This window comes from Drosophila sulfurigaster, chromosome 2L (genome assembly GCF_023558435.1).
Source record: "Drosophila sulfurigaster albostrigata strain 15112-1811.04 chromosome 2L, ASM2355843v2, whole genome shotgun sequence".
Lineage (NCBI taxonomy): Eukaryota > Metazoa > Arthropoda > Insecta > Diptera > Drosophilidae > Drosophila > Drosophila sulfurigaster.
This window is the reverse complement of record NC_084881.1, coordinates 29030532-29044397: the sequence shown is the minus strand read 5'-3', so window position 1 is coordinate 29044397 and position 13866 is coordinate 29030532. Positions and strand designations below refer to the sequence as shown.

The following is a 13866-nucleotide window of genomic DNA, read 5'->3' as shown; positions in this document are numbered from 1 at the left end:
AAGAAATATAATTTTTTCAATTTCGCCAGAGCAGTTAAACTGCCAGCTGATATGCAAATTTCAAAATTCCCTAAAGTAGGGCAACACTTAAAAATTCAACAGGACGAAATAGAATTCTTCAAATTATTTGTATAATATTTAAAAAAAAATAAACAATCAGTAATAATTATTATGTATGAAACTAGAAAAGCATACCATTTAGTTTACCATGTTCGCGCCAACAAATTAAATGTTTAAATGCCTAGCCAGAGTTGTTAAACTTGCAGCTGATTCGCCGCCTTTTTGTTTTCGCAATGTAGAGCAACACTTGCAATTTTTTGTTGTATACTCTTGTTTTGTTTTTTTAGTCTTTCCAATAAGAGTTGGCTTCAATTTTAGCATAAGGAAATAGTGAACATACAATAAGAAAAAAGATGACGACGTGGGGAAATATTTGTCGCATCTGTAGCAGCCCCGCAGAATACAATATATTTGCCAAAATACCGACATATTTACACGGTTCACACAACGAGTATCTCAACTACCAGAAGCCAATCAATGTTTTACTTGAAGAGACAACGGGACTGAAGGTAAAAAAAAAACATTGGTTGTAATTTTCAAGCAATTAAATTGAATTGTTTTACTAAAATATAGGGATCACATGATGATGGCCTGCCTTCATGTATATGCGCACTATGCATATCGTATTTAAAACACGCTGTAACATTCCGTGAACAGTGCATTAAAAATGCAATAAGTCTCAAGTTAATCGAGATATATCAACAAAAGTCGGGGAGCAACAATAAAGATACCACTGCTGATAAAGAGAACGAACTGTTTACGGCGGATCAACTGCGCTACGTGGAACAGCGACCAGTGGACAATCTGCTGCTGAACAACAGCATCAAGCTAGAAACAACGGACAAAGTGCACAAACAGCTGCTCAACCAGACGCTGCCCCAGCAGAGGGGAAACAATGGGAGTGGGAGTGGAAACGGTAGCAGCAGCGGCAGCGGGAATGGAAGTGGCAACGAACAGCGAATACACTTTCTAAATGCCTTGCTCAACAAGCATCGCAATTCAGCACAAGTAAGAAGAGATTTCCACTATAAATTCATAAATTTTAATTACTCATCCTTTCCAGGCGGAGCTGCCTTCGACCAGTGCTGGCAGTGGCAGCGGCAATGGCACAGGCGAGGACGAAGACTACGCAGCAGTCACCTCTAGCGACGACAACGAGGAGAATGCTCTACAGCGCAAGCACAAGAACTGTTACAATTACAGCGAAACAAACTTCGAGGAAGACGATCCCATGGAGCAGGCGCAGCTAAGAGACATTAAAGTCAACATACCCGAACCCATGTGGAAGGAGCGCAAGTGTCCGGCGTGTTGCAAGCGGTACATGCACGAAGATACGCATCAATTGCACTTGGACAACTGCGTCGAATATCAGTTCTTTAGCTTTGCTGCCGAGATGAATCGCCTGTTGGACATCAAGCAACAGAAGATGGTGTCGCCACACGAGTTCATCAGGCGCATGATATTCGCACTGCACAAAATATGCACTTGGTTGCAGGAACATTCCATAGACACGCAGCTGGCCGATAAGCTCAATCAGGTGAAGATCACAAATGGCACCATTGAGAAAGCAACTGAACCCGCTCCCGTTGCTGATCCTTCGACGGCAATAAAGACAACTTGTTCGCAGTGGTTGGGACCTCTTAACACGGAAGACGATGCTCCATTTACCAGCTCCTTACTGAAGCTTAGCGGCAGCAATACGCCAATTACAGTGGAGAACAATGTGCTCTATGCCATTGAGCGCAGTGAGAGTCGCAATTCGCAGCAGTCCGGCAAGAATCTGGTGGTCAAGAAGCCCATTCCCATCCGATGCTCAGCGACTGCGAATGCAGCTGCTCCGCTGTTGCATGAGGAACGTGCCTCGTTCCTCGAGAAGTTGCAACGTGCCACAGTTACGCCACAGGATTCGCCAGTGCCTGCAGCTTACGGTTCCACATTGTTGCAGCCGTTCTCTGCAGCCCGTTGCAATCAGTGCAATCTGGTATTTGACTCCGTCACTGAGCTGGAGATTCACAATGTGAGGCATCACAATGTGCAGAGCAACGGCAATAATAATAATCATAATAACGCTTTGAATGCCAAAGACAAAGACGACGACGCCCAAAGACGTCGCATAATCGCCCTGTTTGAAGACGACATCTAATTGATTAATGTTTCATTTGTGGCACGTATTTACTTTAATCTCATTTCCATATAATCCTAAGTCTGAGTAGTGCTTTCGTTTCATATTTTACTTTAATCTCATTTCGTATATTCCATATAATCCTAAGTCTGAGTAGTGCTTTCGTTTCATGTCGTCCATTATTTGTGCTTTCATTTGTCCATTTCAATGTGGTATTTAGTTTGTAATTGATTGTAATTTGTATAATTTGGTGTAATTGTCTTTTTAGTTTTAGCACACATTATTCAATCTCAATCACATTTATGTATTCAATTCAATACTCCGCAAGGGGCAAGAATCCGTAGTATTTATAAAAACAATTTTATATACAAACGAACGAAAGGAGAATAATCAATTCCCAAGAGCATACGAAATCGATTGTGTCAATTGTTTTATTTTCGGTGGCGAAATATTTGAATATTATTTATTTAAACTGAGAAACAATCTGGAGTTCTTTGTTTTTTTATATTATCAATTCAATTCTCTTAGGAGTTTAAATTCTCATTTAATTTCTGGTGATATTATTTAATAGTAAGAGGAATAAATGGGTTCTTTAATCTAGGAACAGATCAGGAATTTCTTCGAATTTAATTCATTAAATATTTTAAATACACAGTTTGTACTTCGGTTATTTGCAACTTTAATAAAGCGAAAGGATTTTGGTAAACAACTTATCTGCATTTTATAGGCTCAGGCCGCAAATTGGTTAAAAGTACAATTAATATGCAAAATATTAATATAAAATTAAAATTTCAATTAAAGAACCTGTTCAATTTGCGTTTATGTCTTTGACGAAATATTTTGCATTTTAATAATTTCACATTAATTGATTTTTGATTTCGATTAAAAAACAAAAACAAGTAAAAAGTTACAGTAGAGTGTGACTCGACTGTGAGATACCCTCTATCTATCATTGTGAATTAAAATCAAAACAGTGCGGTTTTCATACTTAAAATATACCAAATGCTGTATTTGGTATATTAATATAGTACTACATTCTAAATGTACTAAACGAGATTGTCAACCAAACCGATTTACAGTGTTAACATTTTATTTTCAGTTCAAAAATACAATTTGCATCTTAAGTATTTACAATATAAGTATTCAAAATACAATTTCTTTTTCAACTTTCATGCTCTTAAAATTTTTCAAATTCTCTACTAAGATTTCAATTATATTAAACACTAATTGGACAATCGTAGACTCTTAACTGCCCCAGCAGCTGTTCCTTGTTGAACACATTTAAATTCATAAGATTTCTCAACAGTTGCAGCAGAATCTTTGTCAGACTCGCATTGCCCAGAACAAATAGTTTGTTTAAGGCATTGATAAGGTTCTCTATATCCAGCTGTTGCTTCAATTCAATTGAAGAAAGTGTTGCAAAGATGTTGGAGAGCACTTGCACTCCATAAACAATTTGCAATTGCTGCTTTAAGTTATTGTAGTCCAACTCTGAAGAGCTCAAAAAGAACTCAATGAAATGCTGAAGTTTTGACGCACAAAGCTTCGACTCCAAGCCAACAAGATCCAGTTGGAAGACAATGTACATGTAGTACTCTCCACCTGGTTGCCTTGGCTGCTTCTCATGCAGATGCTCGGCAATGTAACGACGATCCTCAGCAGGCAACAAGCTTCCAGCATGTGTAGCAATCAAGTGCAGACAGATGCCCGCATCTTCAGCGTAATCCTGGGCATCGTTTGTGTACAGCTTCCACAGCTTGGTGGCCAGCTGCATTTGGAGCAATGTTTTCGCCGACTTCTGACAGCTGGCTAAGATGTTGGCCAATGTCCACAGGCAGCTGCGTTTCAGACGCGACTCCTGACTGTTTAAATAGGTGACCAAATAACTTCCAGCCAGCGTCGTGATCTTTTCGCAAACATGCGCTTCGCCCAGCGAGAGGTTGCACAAGCATTCGGCAGCATCAATTTGCCGTTGGACGTTGGCACCTGCAACGCATTATTTTAATTCAAATTTAAACTATTAATTGAAAAGTGATCTTACCCGTCAATTCCTTGACAATCACCTGAGCGGCTCCTTGAGTGGCGGCAAATGCGTTAATATTGTCGTTGCTCTGAAGAAAGGCGTGACTCAGGCGATACATGTCTTCGGTGGTGGCATGTTTGCGCCGCTTGATGCGACCCGCCAAGCCATGGACATCTTTAACGCTCAGATTTTCCAATTCTCGTATCTCATCTCGGATTTGTCCCAATCCAAAGCGTAGAGCATCTGTTGCATTTGTGCGCAAGTCTTTTCGCTGGTGCTTGGCATACTCGCGTATTTTATGACGCAGTGCAGTGTCCTCTAGTCGGAGAGAAGCAGCCTGTGGAGCAGTCTCCACTTTCCCACTTGCCATCAACTCCATTATTTTCAAATGCTCACAAGACTTTTCCCGCTATCAGCTGTTGCATAGAGCGAAATCGTAAACGAAATAGAACAACACTGGTCAAAAGTTTTTCTTATTTGCCTCGACAGGGTCACACATTTCTGCTATCAGCTGTTGCCCGGAGCCAACTTTATTTGTTGATTAGTAGGGTCACATTGTTGCAGAGCTCAAACAGTTGCATAAACAGAAACAGAGCTAAACATAAATTAAAATGTCGTTAACAATATTACAAAAACTGTCTCTCCAATGTCTGAAGGCAGAACAACCGCTGCTAAGTAAGTATTAATTGTATGTGAAAGTTCAATCGCCTAATGAAACGATTTTAGCAACGGTACGAAATGCCAGTAAGAAGACCGGCGGCAGCACGAGGAACAAAAAGGGACACCCGCGTCCAAAGCATCGTGGCTGGCGTGTGCTCGACGGTCACTACGTTTCCGAAGGCACTATTCTGGCTACTCAGCTGACAACACGCTTCCATCCTGGACTAAATGTGAGTTGTACTACTGGATATACATATATACAACCATAGCTCGGAGCTAATGTATATTTTATAGGTTGGCTTTGGACGCAATGGCACATTGTTTGCCATGGAGCACGGTAGAGTTATTATGAGCTGCGAGCCTCTTGATCCCAATTGGGAGCACTCTTGGGTGCAGCGCAACTACGCCGGCCGCCAGGATCAAACTATTTATAAGAAGTTTTACAATGTTATTCCTGAAAAGCAACATCAGCGTTTTCGCCTAGTCGAGGAAATATAATTTGTTAACAACTATAAAAGCATTTCATTTTGCAGGGTGATAGTTTATTTATTATATTAATATAGCGATGTGCTGCACTTATTCTTTAATTTAAAATTAACTAAATTTCTGAGCAGTCAGTTGGGCTGACGGCGTAGCGCGGTTTAGTGTTGAAAAACTCGTAGTGTTCTTTGCACAGCGACATAGTGTGACCACTGATAGTGTTGTATTCGCGTGCATTTATTAGCCAATTTATAAATGCAATATGCAGCCACGCTGCGCTAATGTTTGCAAATTTTCGTAAATCTTTAAGTAAATAAGTACATATTTACTTGATAAGTATTTCAAAATCAAAATAAAGAGAAGGAAAAGGTAAACTTTCCACGTAGTAATTCGCAACGTATTATCGAAATAATAAATTCGAATTCACTCTTACAAGCAGAAAAACTTCAATTGGTTCGTCATCAATCACGAACCATCAACATGGCATCAAATCCGGAGCCAAAATTGAACCCGCGACGTCAATGGACCAGCCGAGAGTGTGAAAGCATTCTCAATTTTATGCGTCGTCATCCCTTTGAGCAGCCCACAACTGTGGCGTATTACAAGATGATGACTCAGGAAGTTAATCCCGAATTGGATTATATTCTAGTGCGCTGCAAAGTGGCCAACATGATCAAAGGCTATAAGCGCGCCAAATTGCAAAAGTTGAAGAATTTCCCATATTATAAGCAGTTCCAGGAAATATTCAAGAAGCCAAAGCCAGTGGTGGAACGCTTGAAGCTGAGCCCCAGTCAATTAGATGCAATGACTTTGGAGGATACCGACGATAATGATGAGGATAGGAAATTATTTCAATTCCCACAGACGGCAGAAACCTCCGCCCAAATACACAGCGAACATATCATCGATCCGGAAAACATTGTCGAGAATCCACAAAGCTCGGAAATGCTGGAGCAAACATTAAACCAGGAATTTGCCCATTCAGATATTAATCAAGTGCCGTTGCAAAGCAATACAATTAACGATCCCCTGGACTTGAATGCCCTTCTTAATACTAAAAATCCGCAAAGACGAAAGTTCCTGCTTGACCAGGAGGTCAAAATAATGGAGCTCAATCTGCGTGAAAAGGAGCTCCGTTTAAGATTTTTCGAGGCCAAAACCCATGGGCAATTGGTGCGTCTCAAGATCGAATCGAAGGAACGCATCGCTATGAAGAAACTAGCGCTTAAATATGGAAGAGAATAGATTTAGACAAATTTAACTTGTCATGTTTATATCAGGAATACGTACATTCTCATACTTATTAGTTTAGTCTAGGCAAATAAATTCCATTAATATTTTGTTTGAAACGAAATATGACTGCGTTTTATTAAAGTACAAACCGTTGGGCGTCGTTTTTAAATTTAGAAGCTACAATCGATGATTAAATAATATATATCGATAATTAGCATAGTGGCCGTTAATGGTATTTTAAATACGTTACTACCTTTTTTTGTTGAAAGTATTTTTTGCAATAGTACGAAAATGTACTGCATGGAATAACGTAGCATGGTATTTTATGGTATTTATTTTTTGCCGCATGGTTTTTTCATCGCTGGTCACTTCGGTTATTACTATTGCCGCCTGCCGCACACGTGTTTGCGTCGTAGCACATTTTATTTTTCATTTTTATTTTTGTGACTAATAAAAACTTAAGAAAAGTAAAGCATAATGGCCGACGTTGCAGAAACTACACCAGCAGAAGTTAGTGCTGAGCAGAAAGCAGCAGAGAAAAGCACAGAAGCTGAGGAAACCGTGAAGGAGGCCGGCAAAAATGGTGATGCAAAGAAGGAAGAAGGAGGCGCTGACGAGCCCGCTGCAGCTGCTGCCGCCGAAGGCGAAGGAGATGCGGAGAACAGCAAAGAGGAGCGTGCCATTATAAGGCAAGTAGAGTATTATTTCGGCGATGCAAATCTGCATCGCGACAAATTCCTCAGCGAGCAAATCTCAAAGAATGAAGCCGGTTGGGTGCCGCTCTCGGTGTTGATCACATTCAAGCGTTTGGCATCGCTCACCACAGACTTCGAAGTGATTGTGAATGCACTAAACAAATCAGATAACGGCCTGGTGGAGGTTAGCGAGGACAAGCAGAGCTTGCGTCGCCATCCCGAACGCCCAATTCCTGAGCACAATGAGGAGCGTCGCAAGGAGATTCAAGAGCGCACCGCTTACGCCAAAGGTTTCCCATTGGAATCACAGATGACCGAGATTCTGGACTTTGCCAATGGCTTCGAGAAGGTGACCAATGTCACCATGCGCAAGCACTACGATAAACCCACAAAATCGTACAAGTTTAAGGGCAGCATCTTCGTCACATTCGAGAAGAAGGAGCAGGCCAAGGAGTTCATCGAGAAGGAGAAGTTGGCCTACAAGGAGCGTGAACTGCTGCGCAAATGGCAGGTGGATTACCTCAAGGAGAAGCAGGAGGAATACGCCAAATTGACCGAGAAGCGCAAGAACAAAAAGGAAGCCAAGCCAGAGCCAGCAATTGAACTGCCCAAGAATGCGATTGTCATGTTCGAGGGTGCTCCAGATACCGCAACGCGTGAGGAGATACGCGAAGCCTTCGAGAAGGTCAAAGACTTTGATATTGCCTATATTGAGTTCAATAAGGGCGACACCAAGGGCTCCGTGCGTCTCACCGAAGCGGATGCTGCCGAGAAACTCATTGCCAAAGTGGAGGAAGCCAAGGTAAGAAGCAAATGATTTGGCCATTCTTAGCAGCTCACTAATTTTATCTCAATTGCAGCTCAAGTTCAACGATGAAGTGTCGCTGACGCTGCGAAAGGCCAACGAGGAGGAGGAGAAGGAGTTCCTGGACAAAGCTATTGAATTCATCAAGAAGCGTCGCGACTTCTCACGCGGCAGAAACAACAAACGCTTTGGTCGCAAGCGTCATGGTGGCAACGACAACAGAAACAACAAGCGACAGCGCCAAGAGTAGCGACACCTCGCCCTATACTCCTCCACACAATCCTTACCATCCTGGCAAAATGAAAAACGTTAGCTCTAGTTGTTAGCTATAAGCAATTCAATTCAATCCCAACATCAATCCTTGTGACAGACTCAATTGCTACTATTACTCGTTTTCCAGTAGTAACATTAAGCATTAAGCGAGATCACATACACGCATCCGTGGTGTGTATATAGTTTATATATATATATATGAGAGGAACTCGTAAATTATTCTACTTTACTTCTGTTTTTCATTTGCTTTCGAGAATACTTAACAATAAATATCAGTTTGTAAAAATCTGCATGTCCTTTTCTTGTAAATTGGTTCATTTTCAATTGTAATAGCTGCAATTGGGATCCTTAATAGGTGTCCTTTAATATTACTACAGGATATGCCTTAAAAAAGCAAAATTTCGATAAAGGACATTCGTTTTCAAGCCACAACTAGGACAAATCCTCAAGGATCTGGCAAGGACATACCTTTTTGTAATCAGCGTGAGCAGGACTATCAATCGGCATTCAAAGATTTGAAGTTTATTACAAAAATTTACTACTGAAATTTTTTCAAGGGGTACCCATAGAAAATTTTGGAAAAAATTGAAAAATCCGGTGTATCTCGGTCATTTGAAGGACGATCGTGATGTCCTTTGGCACAAGGATAGGTCTTACAAATACAAACTGATTGGCATACCAAAAAGGACAAATGTCCTGCAAACAGCCAAATTACAAGGACATTTTTGTATAGAGAAAATAGCGTATATCTCGACCGTATCCTGTTTGATCCTTGCGAGTCCTGTGTCAAACGAGAGATATTGATGGTGCCTATCATCCTGCCAAAGGACATTCAAATCGTCCTTGTACTTCTCGAATTATCCTGAAATTTTTGATTTTGACCAATTTCTCTTGGTCAGAGTGAAAAATTACAAGTGTTGGATCCCTAGATGACCCCATATTTTTTTGATGCCAATCGATAGATATTGAGTATACAAATCGATTGCAACCAGTCCGGTTGAAATCTATAAGGCTTCACAGGAGTTATGTCCTTTTTTGTTTTCGAATGAGGTGCTGCACTGCGACAAAATCTAAATTTTTTGTTGCATACTTTTGGGCTGAAATAATAAAAGCCTACTCTGGTCTTGTCTGATGTGCATTACAGGTGCCGATTTTTGCTGCATACTTTTGGGGCTTCACATTAAGCAGTTGTCGCAGTTGATCTTTTGCATAGCATACTTTTAAGAGGTTATTATCAAAGCATTTACTTTTTTGCTGCACATTTTTGTACGAAGGCATTTCAGAAACCAATGAAAATCATTTTATATTATTATATTTTTGCTGTTTTTGGAAACAGGTATTTTGTTGTTGAAATCGACAATTTTGTGTGTGTTAACAGAAGACTTGGTTTTCTTTATATTTTAGTAGTTTTTTTTTGTATAATTTTTTATTGCTGGTTTGTGTATTTTCGTTCTTTGTGTGTGTGTGTGTATATATTCTTGTTGTGTGTGTGTGTGAGTTTGTTAAATGATATACAATATAATTTGAACTTAAAAACAATAAAAAATATAATCTGGAACTTCATAAATTACAATTATTAAATGCATAATATATATATATAAATTACAATAATACGCGGATTTGGAAACAAACGTGTACAAAAAACAAAACGAAGAAAAAGAACATAAAATTATCAAAATTTTCCATTTCTCAATATATAGACAATTACGAATACGAATATATATATGCATGTAAGTATATGTATGTATGTATATATAAATGTAGATTATATAGCTATAGTAGAGTAGAATCTAGTTTCTGCTTCGATTGCAACTAAATGTAAAATTAATAATTCATTTATTTATTTATAGTATGTGTATAACTTTAACGAACGTGATCGGAGCCATGATCGGATTCATGCTATAGTCGAGGGCATAAATCGCCAGATAGATGCTTATAGATTGCATATATATCATTGAAGGATGGATGGGGGGCGGGGGTCGTGGACTTAATCAACATTTATACATATAAATTAAACAATTACAAACAACGTATCTCTCTTGTATATATGTGGGTTGGATCTATAACTATGTAGTATGTATGTATGTGTGTGTGTATCTATCTATGTATGTATGTATGTAGTATGTATGTAATGGTGGGGTGCATATGCTCAAAGCTAAACTCTAGCCGAAAGAATTAATATACAGCATTGGGGCGTCTCTCTCAACTTAAACACTAGACTAACGATCCTTTTTCTCCTATCTGTCTGTCTGTCTCTTTCTCTATCCCTATCTCTATTTCTGTCTCTTTTCTTGCGTCTCTCTAAGCTATGTATACAACAGTCCATTCAATATATATATATGCATAATTAAGTATATAGTTTAGTTCTTTTGTTTTTTCATTTTATCGTTTTTCCTAGTTTCCACCAGATCCTGGCGTCCATCTTTTGGTTTACTTCCAGACGGGCGTCAGGTCCAGCGTGAGATTCTGTATCGTCCGATTGCGAGCCGAGCTGCGTTTCTGCTTCACCGAGCTCGTGATCTCGTTCACCAATCCCTGGCAATCGTGACAGACTGTCACCTGCTCTCCACGCAGATTCTCCTTTTGATCCTGCTGCGATTGCGCCAAGTGGCTGCCCGACGAGAACAGCGCAAATCCTCGCGAGAAACGAGATCTGAATAAGAGATAGAAACAGTTTATTTTGTGAATTGTGGATTGCTTGAGCTTCACTTACTTGCGCTCCAGCGTGCTGTTGTTGGAGAGCGGTCGATACGCCGGACTGTTCACGGGCAGACTCCGCGGTCCTTCCATGCTGCGGGACATCGCGTTGTTGTAGTGCAGCTGCTTCGGTTGCACTCCCGACGGTCGCATGGCCGAAGAGTAGGAGGCAGACATGGATGCCTGATCGTGTAACGCCTCCACGGCTTGTCCAGTGCCACTTGCAGCTGCAGCAGCAGCGGCGGCAGCAGCAGCAGCTGAGCCAGGTCCCACACTAATCCCTGGTGTGCTCATGTTTGATCTTTGGTGCTTGGGCGACGACGGAGCGCTGCCCACTGTGCTGCGAGTCTGTGGAGGATTAATACGAATATTAATAAGAAATTCAGCTGGAGATAATCTTAACACTCAACGATCTAAGTGATCCCAAGAAAGTTATATATAATCTCGTTGAATAATTTCGTATGGTAATTTTAAGATTTTAAGAGAACGCTTTCTAAATAGTTGAATTTCAATTATTGCTGATCATAAACACAACCAGTAGAAAAGTATAATAGCTTTGTGCCTGGAGGAAAAGTATGTAACAGGCGGCAAAAGGAATCTCCGACCCCATTAGGTCTGAATATTATTGATCAGTGTAAAGTGTAAATATCATTAAGTGTAAATATTATTGATCAACCTCAACAGCCGAGACGATATAGACATGACGGACGGTCTGTCTGTCCGTCGAAAGTATAAGTTATAACGAATTACTTTTGTATAGCTGACAATCTGGTATATTTTGTATGCTATGGTATATTTTAAATGTATTATTTTTTAAATATACCAAATTTAAATACCACAAAAATACTAAAATAAATTTCAAAGGATATATTCGATACATCGCTAGTATATTAATATACCAATTATAACCTTTTCAAAATATACCACAATAATACAAAAAATATATGTGGTATATTTATACCACAAAAATTAGAAATATACCAAATATATAATATTGGTAGTACATTAATATACCAATTATAACCTTTGACAATCTGGAATATTTTGTATTTAAATGCATTATTTTTTAAATATACTAAATTTAAATACTACAAATATACTAAAATATATCAAAGGCTATATTCGGTACATCGCTAGTACATTACCAGTTATAGCCTTTGGTATGTTCTGATTGTATTATATTAAAAATATACCAATAAAATACCACAAAAATACTAAAATATTCGGTATATTTCTGATACATTAATATATCAAATATATAATATTGGTAGTACATTAATATACCAATTACAACCTTCGGTATATTTATAGTATTTTTGCAGTATATTAGAATGGTATATTTGAAGACTAATACCGCACACTCTCATTCTTTATTCTTAGGTAGTGAGGATCTCACAGTCGAATACACTCGACTGTAGCTATCTTGCTTGTTATGAATTGCATAAAACAAATTTTAAAGCGTTTCTTGAATTTGAACTAACACCTATTGTATTAAATAATATTCAATTCTCGTAAAACCCTAACACAAAAGTATCTCGAATTTGATTTAATACCTATTATACTGAATATTAAATTCTCGTAGTTCCCTAATAGTAATCCCTTCCTTCAAACTCACCTTACGATCTGACTCGGAGCGCAGCAGTCGCTCGATGAGCGACTTGGGGAACTGATCGTCCATGATGTTGCCCGTCGAGGCGGAGTGCAGCTGATGCGCCTGATGTGCATGATGATGCGATGGCGAAGGCGTGCTCGAGCTGGCGGGGCTGGAGAGCAGCGAGGGTGAGATCAAGACGAGGGGCACATTGCGGAAATGCTCCGAGGGAATGCGCATCTTGGTGTAGCACTTGGCGCAGACGGTGCGCTGGCAGAGTTTGCACTGAATGCCCCAGGGGCCGAGGAAGGAGAAGCGTGTGCGGAGGCAGAGGAAGCAGACGCGACGCTTTTCAACATCCTCCTTGACGCGCACGTCCATGGGCAGGCCCTCCAGCTCGGCTTTGGTCATGACGGAACGTATGTGAATGATCTCGGCCAGGGTGACGGACAGACGATCATCACCACGTTCCATCCAGGTCTGTTTGTCCATGAAGGACTTGTTCCATGGGCCAAGCGAGGATGTTGAATGCGACGTTGACGCTGTTACCTCGTTGTTGCCACTGAGTTGAGGTTGAGTCTGCGATTGCGACTGCGACTGAGGCATCTCTGGAGTGCTCTTCAACTGTGGATGAAATTGATTTGTTAGCTGCGTCATCACGTTGAACAAAGTGCACAATTACGATTGCTTACCTCCTTGTTGTTGACGTCATCCGTCGATTGACGAGACTCGGGACGCGTCGGGGGCATCGAGTGCGCCTCGTCCAGGTTGCTCTGGCATCCCACAATGGTGTGGCGTCTCGAGGAGCCGCGTCGCGACTCGCACTGCGTGGCAAGGTCATAAGCTGAGAGGCGGAAAGAGAGGGAAAAAAGAGAAAAAAGGCAGAGCGGATGTGGGGTTCATTAATTTGCGATTCTATTTATGCAGTACAGTCAACATGGCATATGCGTTATATATGTGTATGTGTGTGATGTGTATGATTGAGTACACATTGCAAGTGGGACAATCGATAACGATAACGATAACAAGGCATTCACTAAAGCGTACAGCAAGCAGGCGACGTGAAAGAACTGATTAATAATCGAAAAGGAATTCAATTAATCGATAAGTGTTTCAACTATTTACGAGTTTAAGATGTTGTTTAAGGATACTTTGAAATTTTAGTTAGCAACAGGTATTAGATAACTTTATTATGATGCTTTGAATCAAATTTCAGGTATTAGGTGA

The 13866-nt window shown here is 40.2% G+C and overlaps 6 protein-coding genes across 9 annotated transcripts in view; 4 read left to right on the top strand and 2 right to left on the bottom strand.

Annotated features, from left to right (window-relative positions):
• Positions 1-295: 295 nt before the first annotated feature.
• Positions 296-2763, top strand: LOC133835166 (uncharacterized). Its single transcript, XM_062265074.1, has 3 exons — positions 296-569; positions 634-1068; positions 1124-2763. Exons 1-3 carry the CDS (start codon positions 414-416, stop codon positions 2201-2203), a joined length of 1671 nt encoding a protein of 556 aa, XP_062121058.1. The 5' UTR covers positions 296-413; the 3' UTR covers positions 2204-2763.
• Positions 2764-3254: 491 nt separating this feature from the next.
• Positions 3255-4655, bottom strand: LOC133835168 (uncharacterized). The gene is made up of 2 exons (XM_062265076.1): positions 4224-4655; positions 3255-4168 (listed from the first exon to the last, which is right to left on the bottom strand). Exons 1-2 carry the CDS (start codon positions 4582-4584, stop codon positions 3399-3401), a joined length of 1131 nt encoding a protein of 376 aa, XP_062121060.1. The 5' UTR covers positions 4585-4655; the 3' UTR covers positions 3255-3398.
• A 60-nt stretch (positions 4656-4715) lies between these two features.
• Positions 4716-5382, top strand: LOC133835171 (large ribosomal subunit protein bL27m). The gene is made up of 3 exons (XM_062265079.1): positions 4716-4880; positions 4932-5095; positions 5160-5382. The coding sequence occupies exons 1-3, from the start codon at positions 4817-4819 to the stop codon at positions 5361-5363; spliced, it is 432 nt and encodes a 143-aa protein (XP_062121063.1). The 5' UTR covers positions 4716-4816; the 3' UTR covers positions 5364-5382.
• A 201-nt stretch (positions 5383-5583) lies between these two features.
• LOC133835170 (uncharacterized) lies at positions 5584-6699 on the top strand. Its single transcript, XM_062265078.1, has 2 exons — positions 5584-5714; positions 5785-6699. The coding sequence occupies exon 2, from the start codon at positions 5826-5828 to the stop codon at positions 6588-6590; it is 765 nt and encodes a 254-aa protein (XP_062121062.1). The 5' UTR covers positions 5584-5714; positions 5785-5825; the 3' UTR covers positions 6591-6699.
• Positions 6700-6944: 245 nt separating this feature from the next.
• LOC133835167 (la protein homolog) lies at positions 6945-8637 on the top strand. Its single transcript, XM_062265075.1, has 2 exons — positions 6945-8075; positions 8134-8637. Exons 1-2 carry the CDS (start codon positions 7056-7058, stop codon positions 8326-8328), a joined length of 1215 nt encoding a protein of 404 aa, XP_062121059.1. The 5' UTR covers positions 6945-7055; the 3' UTR covers positions 8329-8637.
• A 1974-nt stretch (positions 8638-10611) lies between these two features.
• LOC133835162 (protein spire) overlaps positions 10612-13866 on the bottom strand; it is a 59192-nt gene continuing 55937 nt past the window's right edge. For all 4 annotated transcript variants that reach the window (XM_062265064.1, XM_062265065.1, XM_062265066.1 and 1 more), the window contains 4 exons: positions 13332-13483; positions 12664-13263; positions 11065-11396; positions 10612-11004 (listed from right to left, as the gene is read on the bottom strand). In XM_062265064.1, the coding sequence (XP_062121048.1) occupies positions 10782-11004; positions 11065-11396; positions 12664-13263; positions 13332-13483 (1307 nt within the window). In that variant the 3' untranslated portion in view covers positions 10612-10781. The remainder of the gene's footprint in view (positions 11005-11064; positions 11397-12663; positions 13264-13331; positions 13484-13866) is intronic.